Raw genomic sequence first — 20,713 nt, forward strand, 5'->3', positions numbered from 1 at the left:
TTAGCACCTCGAGGTCCTTGTGAATTAACTTTGAAAATTAAACCACACTGTAAAATGCTACAAAATAATTTTCTTGGAGTCAACTTTTTTCTAATTTCTGATTGTAAATATATGAGTTGTTTTTCTGGTTAATTGAACTTAAAATGCTTAATTTTTTCACACCACTTTAGAACTTGAAAATACGGGTTCTTACAACTTGAGTCATTTGAATGAACGAACAGCTGAGAGTTACTTTACTTAGTGCAATAGATTAAGCTTATATGGAGCGAAACTAGCATATATTCAGAAGCTCAAGGATGCATTGTTGACAAGGGCCAGTATCCTACGCCCATAGATTTTTAGCTTATCTCACTGTAACCAGGAGCAGCCTACCAGATTATCTTTGTACTGTCTCTGGTCAAAAATGGCTTTGTTATAAATGAAGACAAGACTCAAGCAAGAAGTTATTTCTTCCAATAACAACAAGGCTATCAAAAAAATAATTTTTTGCACTTCCTTTGGTGTATTTATATGAATACATAACTTACCGCGGCTTTGTTAAATATAGATTGTCCTCTGGCATTTAGCTTTATTTTACTTTGTTCACCTCACCACGAACAATTGATGAGGGTTTTCACATATGAGGATTTTAGCTTGGTGTTTTGGAAAATAGTAAATACTGAAGTCTGTACATATATTTGCATTTTTCAGGAGTTTGCAACAATCTATAATATAATATGTGTGTCAGAGAAGTTGGTTCGTCCAAGCCGTAAACAATTTATATAAGAAACAGCACATACAGTATACAGGTTATCTATTGCACTGGTTGGATTGTTTGTGTGACAAAAGACAAGGAAAGGGTGTAAATAGTGAGGTTTATTCTGTGTGAATGAAAGTGACCAAAGACGTAAGCATGTGGGAGGGAACTCTCTCGCCGCGCATGTCTATTTGTGCCTCTCCGCTCTCTCGGCTCTGGTTTTGTGTGTTGGGGGGATGGGGCCGTGCCGAGGATGAGAGACTCCAAATATTTACCACTTGGCTAACTAAATATCTTTCTTTTTCGAACTGGGTTTCCTCCTTTGCTCTTGGACATATACGCGCTTTTCGGCCACGCATGAGTTTCGGTGGAATTTGGCCAAACTAAAGTGGAGTAGCTGTACGTCCACGACACACGCTTAAAAAGTCGACAAAATGTATTCCTCTGCTGGAGGTAAGTGCTGCTGCTGCTGCTAGCATTAGCATCGGGCTAAGTGATGCAGCTAGCAAAAATTAAAACTCTTAACTTAGTTGCTGTGTTTTTCGGTTTCGTTGCAGCGAGCCGTTGGTGAAACACACACTAAATGTCTGTTTAATTAAGCAGGTTAACATAAAAGTCAATAAATCCTTTGACGAAGAACATGTCGTCCCAGTCTTAAGTGGAGGCATTAGTAACAGAGGCAAGCTTAGCTAGCGTGCAACAACAACAAGCTGCTGTTAGCCAAGTTAGCTTCAGCGGCACCTCGTTTTCCGAACTTGTTTTTAGGCAACTTTCCTCTGTAATTCATCGCAATGGGCTCGACCGGTATACATTTTCTGAACAAATCGTGCGATTACAAACACATAGATCTTCATTTTGAGCGCCTCACAGTTGAAGACAAAGCACATAGTTGAAGCAGCATTCAGCGGCCGACCATGCAATCTAATCTCATCCACAATCTTAGCTATGATTAGCTTAACAGTATCCAACTTAAATGTGATTACTATATTTGTGTTGAATTGCTTCGCACTCTTTGTATTTTAACTAACCCCATCAAATTGCATTGTTAATGCATCGCTGCCTTTGTGGCTTTAAAAAATAAACGAAAACTATGTTCACGAAGTTTGACTGAGGGTGGTACAGTTACAGTATACTAACTTACTGTACTCGTTTGGTAAAAAGACAATTTACTTTTAAACATTGTAGCTATCATCATCTAGATTTTTAAAACCTGACTAAGAGAGGATATAATCAATACTAACACTATAATGCATTTCTCAAATGCAGAATTTGTTTTAGGGTTTGTTTTCTTTGTGCTCTCTGCAGAACTACAAAATGGCTTGGTGTGGGGCAGTAGGCTATTTCCAGGAGAAAGGGTGGCTTCAGTAGAGTTAGATTGCCAGCTTGCTCGATAACTTCTGTTTGCACAATGATAAGAGTCCCCTGATTGTGGGCGATGGTGCTGTGAAAGTGATAGAAGAGGAAGACATGCTGAAAAAGAGTCACAAATGTCTGCAGTTACTGTTAAGAATGAGTAGCACTTTCTACTTTCCCTCATCAGTTTACTGAATAAAGGCATTATTCTTAACTTGTTTAACAGTAAACTTGCACTTCTTACCTGTGTAAAGTGTATATTTTAGCCGCTATTTATATTTTGTCCCTGTGTGTCAGGCCAAGTGGATTTTTGAGCATTCCTAACATGCAATTTTTGTCCTCCGTAGCTACCGAGATGCTTGAGGGACCCCGTTCCTCTGGGTCAATAAGCTCTGGTAAGTTTTTCCCATATTTGGACTTTAAAGCTTTAAACTGGTCCCAGCACTGGTCCAGTGTAATTGCCCACATTATGGTTTTTGTGTCTTTCAAGCACCACAGTATGTACTCATCTGAAGTGCAATTTAATATTCTGACCGAATAATGAAATTGTCTGGAAAATAGGGCACAAGTGAATTGGTGCCATAGGTGAGATTCTACACATGGTATCATTCTACGAAGCCAGTTTCCTTCTAAATGCACCCCATTTTGTGCTCTGAATTGCATTGCACTTTTACACACTAAAGGGCTTTCATTTAAATCCACCATACATAGTGAGGTTTTATGGGTGTCCTTCTGTTTGAGCGATTGGAAGTGGAGCACAAAGATAAGATACTGAAGAGAAAGGAGTGTTTGCTCAGGCAGTCTGAAATATTAGAACTTGCAGATAATGCAGCATTTTGTCGTCTACCAGTGATGAAAGCTTAGTTCATCTTTTCCAGGATAATACAAAGCACGCATACACATTAAACCATGTGCACCTGGGACTCCAAACAGTCAAAACTAAGCAGTGTTGTTTAAAAGATGCCTTACTCTCTCTTGGTGTTTCTAAAACATGTGAGCCAGGTGGAGGAACAGCTTAATTAACATATCACTGAAAGAAACCGGTCGTACTATTGCCTTAAAATGATTACATTGAGCCACTGGTGGAGTAATTCAGTCAGTGCTCATTAAGGATACTCCTAATTCAAGCAAATGTCCATGTAACTTTTCACATTTTGGAATTTGTGAGGCATCATGATTTGTTAGAATGAAATTCTGTTATAATTTTGGCCACATGTTAAAGGCTAATTATCTGACATGGCTGAGGAGGTTATGCAGAACTCATCCTGACATGTTTCATAAGAGAAGTTTTATATCGATAATATTTGATCAGTTTAACCATTCTTTCTGTAATTTGGTTTCAAATATGTATGTATAAAAGGTATACCTGCGACGTCAGTTACATTCACGTACTGATTACTTTGATAACAGCAGATTTGTTTTTCAATATTTTTCCAATAATGACTAACTCATGGGTTAATCAAGTTTTTATTTTGTGTCATCATCAGCTTAGAAACACACAATTATCGATCGTGTGCAAGTCAAACAGTTCTGTTATGTGTGTAAGCACAGCTCTTATTTATGAGGTTATATACTAGTGATAAGGGTCTTTCTGATGTCTGTACAGTGTGAGCTTTACTTTGCTTTTGTTGTTTTCCTTCTTCTGACCCCCCTGGCTCAGACCCCCCATCTTCCCCGGTGCCAGAATATGTGTTCAAGCCACCTTCACGGCCAGACTTTGGCACAATGGGCAGGACAATCAAGCTCCAAGCCAACTTCTTTGAGATGGAAATCCCCAAATTGGAGGTCTACCATTACGACATCGACATCAAGCCTGAAAAATGCCCCAGGAGGGTTAATCGGTACGTTTATGTCTATATTTCATCAGCAGATCGGTGAGGAAAATGCTCTGGGCCTTGTGGTAATTTAGTATCTCTTTTTTGTTCTCAGTGAAATTGTGGAGCACATGGTCCAGCACTTTAAAACACAGATCTTTGGTGATCGAAAGCCGGTGTATGATGGAAGGAAGAACCTCTACACTGCCATGCCCTTACCCATAGGCAGAGACAAAGTATGTATTTTACAGGACAACTTGCAACAATCTGCACTTTTTAGAAAAATTGCATTACATCTGCCATTTTGTTTCTTGCCCATCTGTCACACAGGTGGAGCTTGAGGTGACAATTCCTGGTGAAGGCAAAGACCGTAGCTTCAAAGTGTCCATCAAGTGGGTGTCCTGCGTTAGTCTGCAAACTCTGCACGAGGCATTATCAGGACGATTGCCTAGCGTCCCGTTTGAGACGATTCAAGCCTTGGATGTGGTCATGAGACATTTGCCTTCTATGAGGTAGGTCTTTGATCGTTGTTGTATGAATTGTCATGAACTTTTGTTGTTCGAGCCTTTAAAGTGATGCCTTCAAATAATCCTCTTCTTACGAACAGCTGACTTTCTGCTTGTAGTTGTAAAATGACCACAAGGATGGCTGCTTATGTTTGAACATTGTTACAAATTTGCCACCCCCTGTTATTGCTACTCCTAGGCATTCAACATACAGTCACATGCAGACATGCAAAGATCAAGCAATTCAAGTCCACTGAATGTGTGAAAATCTGGTCACACCATATGAGTGAATACACAGATGTACTTAAATTAACAGAGACCACATTTACTTAAGGCCAAAAGGAATAAACATAGCATAATAGAAAAGTGCTGAATGACTTGGTTTTCACTCAGCACTGCTTAATTTTCTACCTTCTAGACAGGGATTGGTTCCATATGTTTCAGTATTTGGCAACAATAAAGTTGTGATGTTTGAATCTCGAAATAGAGAATCTGTCTGACTACATACTTAATTTAATATTCATTATTGCATAGTAGTGTAGTAGTCTATATCTCTTTTTCCTTATGTTTCTTTATTAAGGGACGTTATTTTAATCAGTTTATTGAATAGTTTCTGTTTACTGTTATTCAGAGTTGAATACTGACTGTTTCCTGTTGCAGGTATACCCCAGTGGGGCGCTCTTTCTTCACTCCTTCAGAGGGATGCTCCAATCCTCTTGGTGGTGGCAGAGAGGTGTGGTTTGGTTTCCACCAGTCTGTCAGACCTTCCCTCTGGAAAATGATGCTAAACATTGATGGTAATATTTTCTGTTTCTTGGAACAAAAATTATATAAAAGTGAAGTTGGTTCGATGAATCTAATCTCTGTGTGCTTGTTTTGCCTGCAGTTTCCGCCACTGCATTCTACAAAGCCCAGCCTGTAATTGAGTTCATGTGTGAGGTCTTGGATTTCAAAAGCATTGAAGAACAACAGAAGCCTTTAACAGACTCTCAACGAGTGAAATTTACAAAAGAAATCAAAGGTAAGTAAAGTGTAGGATGTGATGACTGATGCCTGGCTGTTGTTTACTGATTTTTTAATTTTTGTAAAGGTGGAAATTAGGACTTGATTCAAATGTAATTTCAACTAATTAGTCATTTAAAAGTCTTGAAAGATAGGAATCCTATCTGATATTGAGGTTTATACTAATATCAACAGTTATATTTCTTGCTTGTGTTTTGTTTTACTTGTTTTCTAACTATTTCTCACACAGCTACTCAAAGCTACATTTATTTTCACTTAGTTTTTGGGTATTTTTGAACCTCTGTAATCCTTTACTGTGATTCCTCCAATCAGGCCTAAAGGTTGAGATCACTCACTGTGGCCAGATGAAGAGGAAGTACAGAGTGTGCAATGTGACCAGAAGACCAGCCAGCCACCAAACGTGAGAAAACTCTTTTATTTTCTCTTTAATCAAAATGTGAGGTGTGTCCACGTACAGGTAGGCAGAGAGAATAATCCTTGTATAATCACATCCAGACTATTTGCTGTTTATAAAGCACACTTTGGTCCAGATGATGTCTTGAAAATATTTGATACCAAATTTGTGACAAACTGGTGTGAAAAGTCTCCCACTGGCTATAAATTTAAAAAGCTTCACAGGCATGCTGAGTGTTTCATTTGTTTTTTCCCATAGGTTCCCCCTGCAGCAGGAGAATGGCCAAACTATTGAATGCACAGTAGCACAGTACTTCAAAGACAAGTACAAGCTCATCCTGCGATACCCCCACCTCCCATGTTTACAGGTGGGACAGGAGCAGAAGCACACCTACCTACCTCTAGAGGTAAGCATCACCAACCCCCTTTTGTTTACAGCATTTACTATAGGAAAAGTAACCTTTGGCACTATTGATTTTCTTCAAAACATGTTTGTTTGTTTTATGTGGGACCTCTCTAGGTGTGTAACATAGTGGCAGGACAGCGCTGCATCAAAAAGCTGACTGACAATCAGACCTCCACTATGATCCGTGCCACAGCCCGATCAGCACCAGACCGTCAGGATGAGATTAGTAAATTGGTAAGTTATTGTGAGATAAATGTGTCCTGAAGTTTTCTGCTCTCTGCTTTAAAACCATCAAAATCACAAACCTTTAAGGTTACCGGGTTTTATAACCTTGTTTTCCACAAGTTTTCCACTTTTATGCAACAACATGAGAAAAAAACAAAGTGTTTACATTCTGCCGGCTGCTACAGACCAGGATTCATCAGGAATGTTTGCCCATTGGTGTGGAGCCAATAGCAGATCATGCCAAGATGGTGAACTTGTGAGCTCACCGGTCCAATCAGGCTACTGCTAGAAACACTACCAAAAAATAACAAAGGCAAAGTCTGTGTCATTGATAGTGGTAGACGGCCACTAACGACACCGACAGGACAGAAAAGAAACCTGGACACATATTGTTGTTATTTAAAAATAAGAACCAGCCTGGTTTAAGGAAATGTGCTTTACTTCTGCTCGAGATACAACTTTTTTTCAGTTTTAAACCAAACCCAGGCATAGTGTTTTTTCCTGATTGGTTCATGATGATGTTCAGAACTGACTGCTACCCTACTGCCCTTTTTTAAATGAATGACTTTTGTAAGAAGCCGCAAACATGCTTTGTAAGAACATGCATAATTGTCAGTTGTCTCACATTGTGATTTCGTTTGACGAATATATTTAAAATCTTGTCTGAAATCTTGAAGACCGACACTGTTCAGATATAGTTTGAGGTTGAGATAGTCACATTTATTTCAGCTGCTGTGTTTTTTTGCTCCCAGATGAGAAGTGCCAACTTCAACACTGACCCTTATGTTCGTGAATTTGGAGTAATGGTGAGAGATGAGATGACAGAAGTGAATGGCCGCGTTCTGCAAGCACCTTCAATACTATATGGAGGCAGGGTATGTTGAATGGTGATTTTTTAATGTGTTGTCCGCTGCCTGGAGCATGCATGTAGCCGCAACACAGTTATTTTTTTAAGTTTCATTGGAGTAAATACATTGTGTGTACACTGACTAGCACTAATGCGGTTGTTGTTGTTATTACGTCTTCCAGAACAAGGCAATAGCCACACCAATCCAGGGAGTATGGGACATGAGGAACAAGCAGTTTCACACTGGGATTGAGATCAAAGTGTGGGCCATCGCCTGCTTTGCACCGCAAAGACAGTGCACAGAACTCCTGCTCAAGTAAGTGAGATACATAAAATATATCCGCTCCACCATAGTGCAGATGTATTTCATGCTTTCATGTATGTGCGGAAAAAATATTGATTTATGGCAGTCAGCCTTTAATTACAGACCTGGTAGTGGTGAACAGTTGGAGCATAGTGTATGGGCTGAAACATACTGTCTAGATGAAACAGAGATTAAAAAAAAAAAAACACAACACAGATACATTGAACTTATTGGACTTTGTATCTCTTCAGATCTGTAACTCGGTGCATGTGTTAGTTGGAGGATCAAATGATGCAGCCAAAAACACAGCAACAACTTGATGTTGTCTTAACATAATTTGTATTTGTGCTTCTGTTCTTTTTCACCACATGTCATGATAACCCAGTTTACGAAGTGTTTCCCTGTACAAAGGTAGCTCTGTGGGGTTGTTGGAGCACATGTTGACTATGTACAGCTGTGCTATGTATTTATAGTGCATACGTCAGGCTTTATCTGTTGCATTCATGTACCTAACTGCATGACTGGCAGGCCCCATTTTATCTAGGTCTGCAGCACTAAACATAATGTTGCTAATAATATATTCAGTTAAGACAAGCATTCAGGTGGTTGAATTCAAAAATGTCTGCTTAGACACATAGTTTGGTAGTGCAGGCAATATATTGCACTTTTAGCAATCAGTTTCAAATGTTTGAGTTCTTGTTCTACAATTGATTTTCCTTTGTTAATTAAGTTTCCTTTTTTAATTCAGAGCTAATGTTGACTAAACATACCATGCTACCAACTGCTAGACAACTGCTAATTATCTCTGACCATTAAATAATCAAGTTCTTCTTCTGTCAGAGCTTTTACAGATCAACTGAGGAAGATCTCTCGTGATGCAGGGATGCCCATCCAGGGTCAGCCTTGCTTCTGTAAGTACGCCCAGGGAGCTGACAGCGTCGAGCCGATGTTCAGGCACCTCAAGTACACCTACCAGGGCCTCCAGTTGGTGGTGGTCATCCTGCCGGGGAAGACGCCAGTTTATGGTGAGGGACCTACATAAACTGCATGAAAATTACACTTTACATGACCAATATGGTCTTGACCTAACTATGCTCCAAGAGTCACTGTAATTAGTCTATGTGTGTGCATTTTTGGTATGCACTGGAGCAGGAACACCCACTACCTTATCAAGTTCAGTTAACAAATATCTCCTTGCTGCTCTGATGTGTTTTGTAGCTGAGGTGAAACGTGTTGGGGACACAGTGCTTGGCATGGCCACACAGTGTGTGCAGGTGAAGAATGTTCAGAAGACAACACCTCAGACCCTCTCCAACCTCTGTCTGAAGATCAACGTCAAGCTGGGTGGCGTCAACAACATCCTTCTCCCACAGGGCAGGTTAGTGGAAATACTGATACAGTCAAAATTGTGAAGTTATTCAGGTACATGTACGTCCAGCATGTTTAAGGAATGCTTATCATATCAAAAAAATGTAATGTTTAGTGTTCCATCGCTGCTAAAGCTATTTCTTAGAATTTTGCCTTCATTTCTTAGTCTGTGTTTTTTATTCCAGGCCATTGGTGTTCCAGCAGCCAGTGATCTTCCTTGGTGCAGATGTGACTCATCCACCTGCAGGAGATGGAAAGAAGCCTTCCATCGCTGCTGTAAGTAACATCACACCACTGCAAGAAGGTTAACTCCTCACTGAACTCTACATTTGTAAAGAGTCGGTCAGTAAAAAAATCTTGGACAGACACGGGGCCACATGACACCTTATTTCATCTTAAGTGTGACCCTCACAAATTGAGATGTATTCTAAACCTTGTCACCACTCTACCTCAAAAAAAAAAATGACATACAAAGTGAAGTGTGGCTTTGTTCTCAGAACTGTCACTTTTTCATTCAGCTGTAATCTGCAGACCTGAAGCAGAAGTAGTTTTCCAAAGGGGGTTAAATGCATGTTAAAAAGTGCCCCATTTCACTGGGTTTATTAAAAGATGTACCACCCTTTATCTGTAGCATTGTCATTCTGATTTATTCCTTCAGTTTAGTGTTATTTGCTTTTCCTTTTTAGGTGGTTGGTAGTATGGATGCCCATCCCAGTCGATACTGTGCCACAGTGCGCGTGCAGCAGCACCGTCAGGAAATCATCCAGGACCTGGCCACCATGGTGAGGGAGCTGCTCATCCAGTTCTACAAGTCGACCCGCTTCAAACCCACCAGAATAATCTACTACCGAGATGGCATCTCTGAGGGCCAGTTCAACCAGGTGACACTTGTCAGTGATGATACAAAATAATGTCAAAAAAATATCAGATTATGTGAACAATTTTATCTGCGCATGCGTACCAATCTAAAAACAAAAAACAGTTTGCAGTGGCTACTGTTAATGTCTAACCCTGCGTCTGTATCAGTGTAAATTTAATGTGTGTTAAATTTGACTTATTAAGCATTCTCTTTCTAGAAAACTTTCACATCTATTGACTTTGTTAACTGCAGGTTCTTCAGCATGAGCTGCTGGCGATTCGTGAGGCCTGTATCAAGTTAGAGAAGGACTACCAGCCTGGTATAACCTTTGTGGTCGTGCAGAAGAGACACCACACAAGACTGTTCTGTATGGACAGAAACGAAAGGGTCAGTATTGTGTCATGAGGTTAATTGTATACGTTTCGTAAACAATGAGAAAGTGCATACAAATATGAGGAACAGAAAATGTAGTATTTACTGGTGATTTCGGAAAAATATTCATCAAAGTCGTGTGAATTTAAGTTGTCCTCCCACAAGACTAGGTTTGTAATCTAAAGCTGTAATTTTACATTCCCAGCTCATTGAACCATTTTTGTGTGTATTTTTACAGGTTGGGAAGAGTGGAAACATTCCAGCAGGCACCACAGTGGACACCAAAATTACTCACCCATCAGAGTTTGACTTCTATCTTTGCAGTCATGCTGGCATTCAGGTAAGAGCTGGACTATGATCAGCTGTGGTCACACTAGTCGTATAGAGTAAAACTTTTGTAAATGTCCCAATATGATTCATAAACCCCGCTGTAGGGCTTGTGTGATATGCTGAATAGGCTCAGTTAAGAGGCAGGGCTTTTGTTCGTTTTTGAGTGAACCTAAGCCACATTCATAAAAATTGGCGGGAAATCCCAGGTAGAATGCACTCATGTAAAAATGTGATTGGTGGACTGGTGTGGTTTTACACCCATGTTCAATTATATAAAGGCATATAACTCTATGTGAAAGCCAACAGCACACAATTGGAGTCCTTCTCTTCAGGCTACTCCAGGCCAGGATACATTGGTCAAGGTAATAGGGGTTAGGGGAATGTGAGGCAAAGGTAGCCCTTTCAGTTGTTCTTGTACGCCTCTTGTCCTACCCTGCTTCCTTATATTTCAGTGAGGCTTGCTGATGAAACCCATTTTCCTTTGTCACAGTCAGATTCATCAAGGTTTGGAAAAGGAGGATTGTTAAGTTTTACCAGGAAGTCTGTAGTGTAAAGAATCTTGTTAGACTGAGAGTCAGTGAGCCAACCTTCAGCCAGGTAAGACTTCAACAGTGCCACCAGCATAAACGCAGCAGTCCATACTGATTTCACAGCAGTGCCAGTCAATTAGCGATGACAAACGATGGTAGAAAGAAACAAGTTGTCGAATACATTGCAGACTGAAAAAAACCTGCCAGTTGCTTTGTGTACATATTCTCAAGGAGCCCACAACTGAACTATGGACTAGAGGTTTCCCATGCGCATGTGTTTTATAAATCTTCTCATAAACACAAATGCTAAACCTGTCATCCATTATCACCTCTTGCAGGGAACCAGCAGGCCGTCTCACTACCATGTGCTCTGGGACGACAACCACTTCTCTTCAGATGAACTGCAGGTCCTCACCTATCAGCTTTGTCACACTTATGTACGCTGCACCCGGTCAGTTTCCATCCCAGCACCAGCCTACTATGCCCATTTGGTGGCTTTCCGGGCTCGCTATCACTTGGTGGACAAAGAGCATGACAGGTGAGGACTAGAGCATTTACCCTTTCAGACATTAATCATCTTATTAAACAGCTATGTACATCATTTTATGATTAATCAGGCCTTATGAAAGGTTTGTGACATCTATCTAATGTGTTTACCAATTTGCAATTTGTTTCCCTTCCAGTGCTGAGGGCAGTCATACGTCAGGCCAGAGCAACGGGCGTGACCACCAGGCCTTGGCCAAGGCTGTTCAGATCCACCAGGACACACTGCGCACCATGTACTTTGCCTGAGAGCGAGCACACAAACCCAGGTTGGCGTGGGTGAGACCCAACTGATGGAACACACTACCCCTCGCTGTCTCACTGTCAGCTGTAGATAGCATCACAGTGGTTTCACATCGTGATCTCCCAACCTAACAAACCTGTCAGTTACAACTATGTCTACAATTGTACTTCAGCCCCTAAACCCACTAAAACCAAACCAGCTATTAGACTGTAAGATGCAAAAGAAACCCTCTTTCTTGAGGAGCTGGAAGAGGTTTTATTTAAATGTTTTGCATTAGTGTGCATTTGTATTTGTTGTAGGGGATTATGTTGCAAAGTTTGAGAGGAAATGGGAAAATTTTTACACTGATAAAAGAAATCCACCATTTCTAAACTAGTTGGCTGTAACAGTAAACCATGGGAAGTCATGAATTTAGAAGATGTGATTCACCCTTCTCCTTCTGTTTTGGTTTGTTGGAGTCTTGGTGCTTGAAGGGAGAAGGAAAAATCTAAAGATGAGGGGGTCCATTCACTGTTGATATGCCTAATGATTTAGTCCTCTGACAAACATTATTTATCAGCCAATCAAAGCAAAGTGCACTGACCAGAATGGGTACTTCAATCAGGACAAAAGTACTTAATATATTGAGGGTTGTGTGTGATTTTTTTTCTTTTTTCACATAGGGCACTATGTGATTAAAAGTGCCATTTGAGACCATCTTTTTGTTGTCACTTCTATGTAAAACTATGAATTAGTTTGCCCACATCTGCTGGGTTTTCAGTATTTGTCCTTGATTGACACCGATGACCATTTAATGCCAAATCTGGTGGCAACTACAGGATTCTTTGCATCAGATTTGTTCAACCCATGAACCAACACTTTATAGTGTTTAGATAGAGATTGAAAGAACATAATTTTATCCTTTGCTGCCCCATTTATTAGCCTGAACTGATAAAGTTGCAACAGTAGCCTAATTCTCACACAGAGAAATAGTGTATTGGGACTGGCTCCCAGCAAGGACACCTTTCTAATGTATTCTGAGCCGTGTTGATGAAAGACACATGATGTAGAACTCATCATTAGAGGGGAACATAATGAAATCTTCTTTTTGGTTCCCTTCCGTTTTTATAGTCTGTTTCTATTTTTTTTGTTTGTTTTTTGTTTTGCAATGAATATGCATGTAGCTGACTCATGTTTTAGACATTTAGGCATTTGTGATAATTGTCTGTTTCTCCCTTTATACACATCAACCCTATTTCTATTTTGTAATGTATATAGCAGCAGGATAGTGTTTTCTGCAGTGTCACTGTCGGAGCGGGATATTTGTGTGGCTTCTCGATATCCAGGCATTTGGTACTGTGGAGTGAAAGCTGCGACGTTTTAGACTTTAACTGATCGAAATTCCCTAAAAGAACCTGTTTAATATAGTGTTTGCTCTGAGAATCAGGAGCAGTCATCGCACAAAAGCTTGGGTTTTATGCAAATGACTTTTTGTGAGTCTTTATACTATATAGTAATGTTGGTAATGAGGTATATTTTGAATAAGCTTTCAGTGGAGGCTGCTGAAAAATTACAGAGAATTTTTTAAAAGACTGGCCCACATGTAGTCTAAATTAACACTGTCTATTTGTATACAGATTTTAAATGCAAATATTCTCTTGCCTTCTAAGACTGTTAGTCTTACTAATAAACATTATTACATAATAACATCCCACCTAAGTTTTACTACTAAGTTAAGCTGGCGAATGTTGACATAGTCTTGATTGGAGGCGAGTAGTCTATATTTTCTAACTATGCATTGTTTTTAACCAAGAGATTTAGCAGTGGGATATCTCACATGAATTTGGGTCATTTATAGATGTAGATAATCAGGGCTTTATATGTTGTTTTTTTTAGCATATTGCATTTAGTAGCGTTTCTTAGGGCTTATTAGCGTCTTCATGCCTTTCCAATGGGATGAAGTATTGATGTGGTCATTTGTGACATTGTAGATTTTATAGCCTAAACATTGGCTGCATCCTTTGTAACACACAATCTTTCCTAGCCAAACAAGATTACAAACTTTTACATGATTAATAATCGAAAGATATTGAAGCACAAAAGGACATCTTGATTCTAGGTGCTAGAAGTTTTCACTGTAAACCACCTTAAATCCTCACTGGACTGGTCCACAAGGCTTTTTAGTTGTACGCTAAAAAGATGCTTCATCATTTTGAGGATCTTTTCTCTCCCTTTGATGACCTCCTTTATGTTTCCCTTTTTACTTGTTACCTGTAAAGCAACTAGAAATCCGACTGACTGTGTTTGTGGGGCATTCTGAAAATCATGTACTTGATATTTACTGTTATGATGTCAATATTGTTCTTATCGGTGCTGGTCTCACAACATGTAAATTTGGATGCACTTTTGATAGCAGAACATTTGGGTATGACTTCTATAGATGTGTGTTCCTCAATCGAAGCGGGAGGCTCGGCCATATTGTGTGACACTTGTGTAATTGTGTGGAAATGGCTGTGTGTTCTACCTCTTGTTACCTGTTTAAGTGTTATGGTAACATCACACTGCTGGCCATTTCCTTATAATTACCCCTGCTATCTATCTAATTGGCATTGTTTGAGTCTTGCATTGATAGAAGTTTTAAACGCTTGGTGTGCATGATGGTGAACGCGCTTTTTCAGTTTATGTAGTTTTTTTCATAGTTTTGCTCAAACTGATGAGAGAATGTGTTTTTTTTTTTCCTTGTAAGAGTTTTGAGTGCTGAGCTGTATGACCAAATTCTTGAACTGTGTTTTTACCGACACACAGCTTTCCCTGCTTTCTTTCCTTTTAGTCTATGCACCACTAAAATGACAGACTTTTTGACACGTTTGGTTTTCCACCAGAGCAGTTTAACAACAATTGCAAAGCCCACATTTGCTGTGATCATTGCATATCCTCGGTCAGGACAATGAACAACAGTGATGCTGTTAGTCAGACTGATAATAAAAGTTGCTTATAAGCTAAAAGAGACAAGAAAATATCCCATGTTTGAAAGATCAGCCTGAAAAATTTCACACAAAGTCTGTTGATGATGTGAATTCCAGCACAGAACAATTATTTCTCTGTGCAATCATGCCTGTAAGTTCTTCATTTAAGCACCAGTCTTACTCTGATCTGGTCACAATGAATAAATGAATCTTGCATTTCAAGTGAGACCTCTGTTTGGTTCTCTATTTGGGAGTAAATGTCCTTGTCCTAGTGAATACAGGTCTTTGTAATTCGACCATAAGTCTTTCAAATCAGTGAATTTAGTGTATTGCTATCATTCGAGGTCTACTCACAGAAGTTATGAAGTGTGGAAAGTGATAAAAAATGCAATACTTAATGCCTGCAACATCACAGACATCAAAAACTATCTGGCTTAAAAACTTTAAGGTATAATAATGAGAGGTGGGTTTGTACTTGTTGTTACTGCTTTACTGCTTTTTACATTACCTATACCAGCACCTTATAAAACCAGATCAGAATGGCATTGCTTTTCCTGGACATAAAACTCAAATATTTCGCAATGTTATTTTTGCACTATATAAGAATGGACTTCGTAGCTATTCATGCATTAAGAGTATTTATCAGGGGCCAGACTGGCAGCCTCTTTATTTTCTTTGGCATTGGTGGCTCTTCAAAATAAAAAAAACGCGCAGCCAACAGGCCTGAGAGTGTCGATGTGTGCACTCGCCATTCAGAGATAGGCAGACCAGCTGATCGGGAGGGATTCTGTCCAGCCAACCAGCATTCAGCCTGTCACTTTTCAGAACTATCCTAATGCCTTTAAATGATAACGAAAGAGTGACATTTGTAGTTGAGTGGGAGGGTTGCCTTTGTACAGTGATGATGAGAAAAAGGTGCTGTATGCAAAACAAAGTGACAGGTGTTGAAAGGAGGTGATTAGCGGCGGCTAGTAAGGTTTATATGATCACTTCTTGTTGGATGCCAAAGTGCTGTGTGAGGATGAACTGTGCTGGAAGGTTTGACATGGTCCCTGTCAAAGACTGCAAAATGCATATAAAATCATACTTAAAATGAGGCCTCTTTGTGTCAAACACCACCGTAAACTATACATATCAAGACTCAGAAGAGGCTTTTCCTTTTCGCATAAATCATGTTTGTCATAATGAGTTAAATCAAGAATGTTTATGAAACAAATGCTCCTAGCCTGGATGAATGTGGCACTGTTTACAAGTAAAATGGTGCACAAGGTGCTTAGTAAGGCATTCAGTGACATTACAGGATACTTTTATTTCTCAGAAATGTAAATTAAATGCATACATTCACCTCAGTTTGGCTGTTCTTCCGTTGTCTTTTGAAGTGGCCAAAACCTAGATAAAGCAGGTTGTAGAAATGGCTGTTTTGTAAAGTTATCCGCATATCATAAGCTAATTTAATCAGTTAATTGTATTTTCAAAATGGCATCTTTTTTCTTTTTTCTTTCAAAGGTGTGTGTAAATTTTAGGTTGAAAGAGGCTGAGACAAAATTTCTCCAAGTGTAACGATCAGCCTGTTTACTTTTTTGGACTTTGAATGGTCTTGGAATAAAAGATTTGAAGCAAAGCAACAACCAATACATCAGTTTATTCCATACCATTACCCTCTGTATAGTAATGTCTCTCCTTTCTGCCGCTTATCCGTCTCTTGTAGAGAAACTATTGCTGATGTAAAGAAATCTCTTGTAGAGTAGAGCCTATTTTCCTAGCTCCAAATAATAACAATGAATGTAATTAGAACCTGCGTGGTTTGTATTATTGTATAGGCTTATCCATCCAGTACATTTATACTCATCTTTGCTTCTCGTGTACAGCCTTCTTATTTTTTTTTTGTGTTTTTCTCTTATTTATAGGCTTTAATATTTTCAGAAAGTATTATTTTCTTCTTTAAGATCTCATTCATTTAGATATTACCCACATCACAGCTGATATCACTGATCTTTTCACTCATTAACATGAGATAAACAAGTCTACAGTTGAGATGTCTTTCTCTGGATGTTGGCTACTGTAGTTGTAGGAGACAAACATTTCACACTGGTGCAAAAGAGTAGTCATCTTTTCTGGCGTCATGCTTGTGTGAGGTGCCGTAACATAAGACTTGTGTGTGTGTATATATATAATTATATATATATGATGGTTGCTTCGGTGTGTGATTTTGTTTGCTGTTAGATTTTCGGCTCTCAGTCTGATATTCCTGTCCAGCCCTTGCAGAGTTGCCCTGTAAATTGTTAAAATCCTCCCTGAGTTTGGCTTTTTTTTTTTTTTACTCCTTAGTGCAGTGCCACATGAAAGCAAAGAAGCTTTTTGTTTGTCACTTGTGTTCCTTGCTTTTGTCAGGTGTTTCACTACGCAGCTGTTTTTCTGCATTTATAAATGACCGTCTAAGATTCGCATAGCACTCGACTGGCTTCAGCGGGCATAATTTTCCTGTTCCTATTCTTAGATGAACTTTTCTGATGCTTCGAACAGTTATCATGCCAATATTCACCCCGTTATCTGTAGCCATGTGACACCAGTGTGGCGTCCACAGGGCCCTAGCAGTTAAAGTTCACCTATATTATTGTTTTTAGCCTCAGCTATTGAGTACCAATTCAAACGGGATACTGACCTACCTGAGGAGCGAACCATGACCCTTCACGTCTACCGGATGCAGTTGTGTTGTGTTGCTGTTTTTATAGATTAAAGTTGTTTTGCCAATACTATTAGCCATACAGGTAACACAGGTTTTACAGATGGAAATGTTTAATCTAAATCTAATTTGTTAAGATTTTTATCGTCTCAAAGGAATGAATTCCATTTCATTTACCTGTCAATGTCTACCAGTTGGGTTGCCGTGGCTGAATTTTCTCTGTTTTGTTTGCCATCTTATCTTCATTTTTTTATCTGCAATTTGCCAATTCATGCAAAATGGCATTGAATATTGGCATATCTGTACATTGACAAGTAAATTTTGAGCCTAAGAGACACGGAGCCAGAACATGATGGCTGCATCCGGTGGATATTTGGAGCAAGGCTCAGTATTAATCAGATCTTGACTGAGTAGAACCGTTACAGAGCTTCACCAAACCAAACCAATGCCATCCAGCTGATCTACATGCATCCAATCATGCAAGACTCGTGGGTATTTTTTGTATTTTTTCAAAGCATTTCTAGTCTCGAGAATGACTTGGCTTTTTATTTTCCAACTTGGAGTAAAATTTAAAAAAAAAAAAAAAAAAACTACCTCAGAGCAGTGTCAGGTGCTAGATAATAATATCCCTAATTTATAACAATGGTAACAAAATCAAAAATTGTAGTGACCAAACCAATACAAGCCAATATCACATGAGAGCACTGCTCTTTTCTTGAACCTTAGCAAATGGAAAACCAAGTAATCGTGTATGACTGGTTGCTTGCTTTAGTTGGTTACATCTTAGGGGACCAAATTTTTGTAATTGGGAGTTTCATTGTTTGTGAGTCCTTTTTTTAAATTTTATTTCTTCATTTTAAAAGACTGACGAAAACAGCCCAGCCGATCTAGGACTCATTCACTTTAAAGGTAAACATGACTGAATCTTTCAAATGTGCCATCGTAATTACCATTCACTACGATAATGTGTTAATGCTCCAGCAAAACCTTGGTGATGAGGAATGTTTGTAGAGGCGGCGATGGTTTGTTGAAAGACGTATGTACAGCAATAATGTTAGCGTGTGGCTGTAGATCATTGGTACTTTAGGTCTTTATACCAGACAAGAGCGCTCAGTAAACATGTTGGACTTTTAGTAGGCGGGACAAGGTGGCTGTATGATTAGATAAACTTTGTCTCAATATTTGGAGCCAGCGTTTTCTGTTTTCACCAGAAATACAAGGTTTCATACTGGATAGAGTGATCATATGCCTCCACATTTCTGCCATTTTGACCCACAACAAACTGCAATAAAACCAGGGTGCATGTCCCTGTCTCATACAGTCACTTCTGCTTTTCCTACGAGTAGCCGCACCCAGCGCCGTTTTTGTTTAGAGTATAAGATGTAGTTTGCATATGACGATTAACAAAGGGAATCTACACATTTGAATACACTTTACGGCGTATCAAATCATTGTAAACTTCGATGAAAAGGTACATATGAGGTGGCATGGCTGTTAAACTACAAGCTGTCGTCGTTTAGCCGAAACCGAAAACACCCGGCGTGTTCGTAGTGTTTATTTTTTTATGTGTGCCTTTTGTCGGATCTCTCTCTTCTCCATCTGCCCCAAGCATTGGGTTTGTGAGTCTTTTCAAAATAAAGGTTTGACAATAATCTGCCATGCCGCATAAAAAAACAATTTCCATTTTTTTAATTATCATGCAACCTTGCGTGTAGATGCTGCATAGAACGATCAGTATTTGTGTTTTGCACTTTCAAAGCAGTCTCAAAAAAAAAAAAGTCGCCCACGTGAGGTTGGGCAGAAAGTAAAAAAGAAATAACTGACGAGGTATTTTATGCTATCAATAGGAATTATAAGGAATAATATGACTTTGAAGAGCTTTTCTAAAAAAAAAAAAAAAATTGATATATCTATATATATTCATGAAGTACCTCATAAGCCTGATATATGCTGCATTGACTTTTTTTTTTTTTCTCTTTAGTGTACTTCATATTGTCCAATAACATTTTCATTTTCCCCTCTTGGGAGGTTTGAATGTCACTACAGGCTGTGCACATGCCACAACCAGTTAACCTGATAGTTCTGTTGTTACACCTCGTGGCCAAATGATAATGTGTCATTTATGCAATTTAAATCTCATCCCAATATTCCTGAGCTCATCGTATTTTCTGTCTTTTTTTTTTTTTTTGCATATTCCCTGTATCCGTATCGCCAAAAACTATCGAGTGTAGTTGACAAAGAGTTGATGTGCGCCAAGCATCTGTGGTATATCACGACTGTTGACTCAGGTATTGCCATGAAAGGGCTGTATCTGCTTACCGTTTCCCCCCCATCATCCCCCTATTCACACACCTTTGTCTTAAAATAGCCTTAGAGCTACACGTGAGGTTCCCATTTGGCCTTAAAAGTTGAACAAATTATGCACTACAATTTTACAAACTTGACAGAAAGCTTGATTCCCATATAGACGCTTTTTTTTGTTTTGTTTTTAAAGACTTCACGTTGAGTCGTTGCCATGTTATCTACCTCCTATGAATGTAGGGTCTGTCCTGGAGTTGTAGTCGACTGCAAAACTTTTGATTTTTCTCTTTCATTTAAGGAAAACAGACAATCATCTGTAGACTCTTGAAAGATGTAAAATATATTCCCCTCGTCATTCACAGAACTGATTCCAGGACACTCCGTTTTTCTTCATTTTTCCCTCCGTTTTCATTTTCTACCTTGTGTTTTTCAAGCGTGATGGAGAAGCAAAGTGACCAAAGTCTCTTGGCAAAGGCAGCCCTGCAAAAGCTGTGTGAATTCAAACCTCCCTTCATTTGTGTCATTTTGAGCTCAATTTCGAGTTATATATACTTATATATATATATATATTTTCTCTCTTTTTTTCTATTTTCTCCCTTATTTAAACCACAACATGCCAAAACTGAATTTGCTGTCATTCCTGTTCTGGTGAGGGTCTTTATGTTGCTGATTTAATTTGTTCACATCCACTGCTAAGCTCCTTGTTCTTGTTGTAAAGTTGTAAGCTTTGATTTCTATTTTACATTTCCTTATTTTTTGGTAACAATTATGCTTACAGAACACAAGATATGCTGTAAACCCTGTTAGGACATAATGTGAATACGTATCACTTAATATAGTTCACTCTTTGGCTTGACTGTAAGTTGCGTTAATAAAAATGTTGAAAAAGTCTTCCTGTTCGTGATTTCTTTATTTAATACAGTTCCATGAT

The 20,713-nt window shown here is 39.1% G+C and overlaps 1 protein-coding gene across 4 annotated transcripts; it reads left to right on the forward strand.

Moving 5' to 3' along the window:
- The first annotated feature begins 962 nt into the window (after positions 1 to 962).
- ago2 (argonaute RISC catalytic component 2) lies at positions 963 to 20,673 on the forward strand. 4 transcript variants are annotated; one of them, XM_035955440.2, is made up of 20 exons: positions 963 to 1,189; positions 2,437 to 2,484; positions 3,750 to 3,930; positions 4,019 to 4,139; positions 4,234 to 4,415; positions 5,070 to 5,206; positions 5,296 to 5,430; positions 5,745 to 5,832; positions 6,085 to 6,232; positions 6,346 to 6,465; positions 7,209 to 7,331; positions 7,486 to 7,619; positions 8,448 to 8,632; positions 8,826 to 8,985; positions 9,161 to 9,251; positions 9,662 to 9,865; positions 10,087 to 10,221; positions 10,445 to 10,546; positions 11,405 to 11,604; positions 11,750 to 20,673. In XM_035955440.2, exons 1-20 carry the CDS (start codon positions 1,171 to 1,173, stop codon positions 11,856 to 11,858), a joined length of 2,622 nt encoding a protein of 873 aa, XP_035811333.1. In that variant the 5' UTR covers positions 963 to 1,170; the 3' UTR covers positions 11,859 to 20,673. The 4 variants fall into 4 exon arrangements, with proteins under 4 accessions (XP_035811333.1, XP_023141905.1, XP_054873840.1 ...); XM_023286137.3 differs by having other exon boundaries at positions 9,662 to 9,856; XM_055017865.1 differs by having other exon boundaries at positions 2,437 to 2,480; positions 3,731 to 3,930.
- The last annotated feature ends 40 nt before the right edge of the window (positions 20,674 to 20,713 follow it).

This window comes from Amphiprion ocellaris, chromosome 15 (genome assembly GCF_022539595.1).
Source record: "Amphiprion ocellaris isolate individual 3 ecotype Okinawa chromosome 15, ASM2253959v1, whole genome shotgun sequence".
Taxonomy (NCBI): Eukaryota; Metazoa; Chordata; class Actinopteri; family Pomacentridae; genus Amphiprion; species Amphiprion ocellaris.

Excerpts from the sequence above, each read along its gene's own strand:
- ago2 (XM_055017865.1), top strand. Across the intron at positions 4,416-5,069 it reads AGACATTTGCCTTCTATGAG|GTATACCCCAGTGGGGCGCT; the intron begins GTAGGTCTTTGA and ends TTCCTGTTGCAG. Across the intron at positions 11,605-11,749 it reads GTGGACAAAGAGCATGACAG|TGCTGAGGGCAGTCATACGT; the intron begins GTGAGGACTAGA and ends TTTCCCTTCCAG.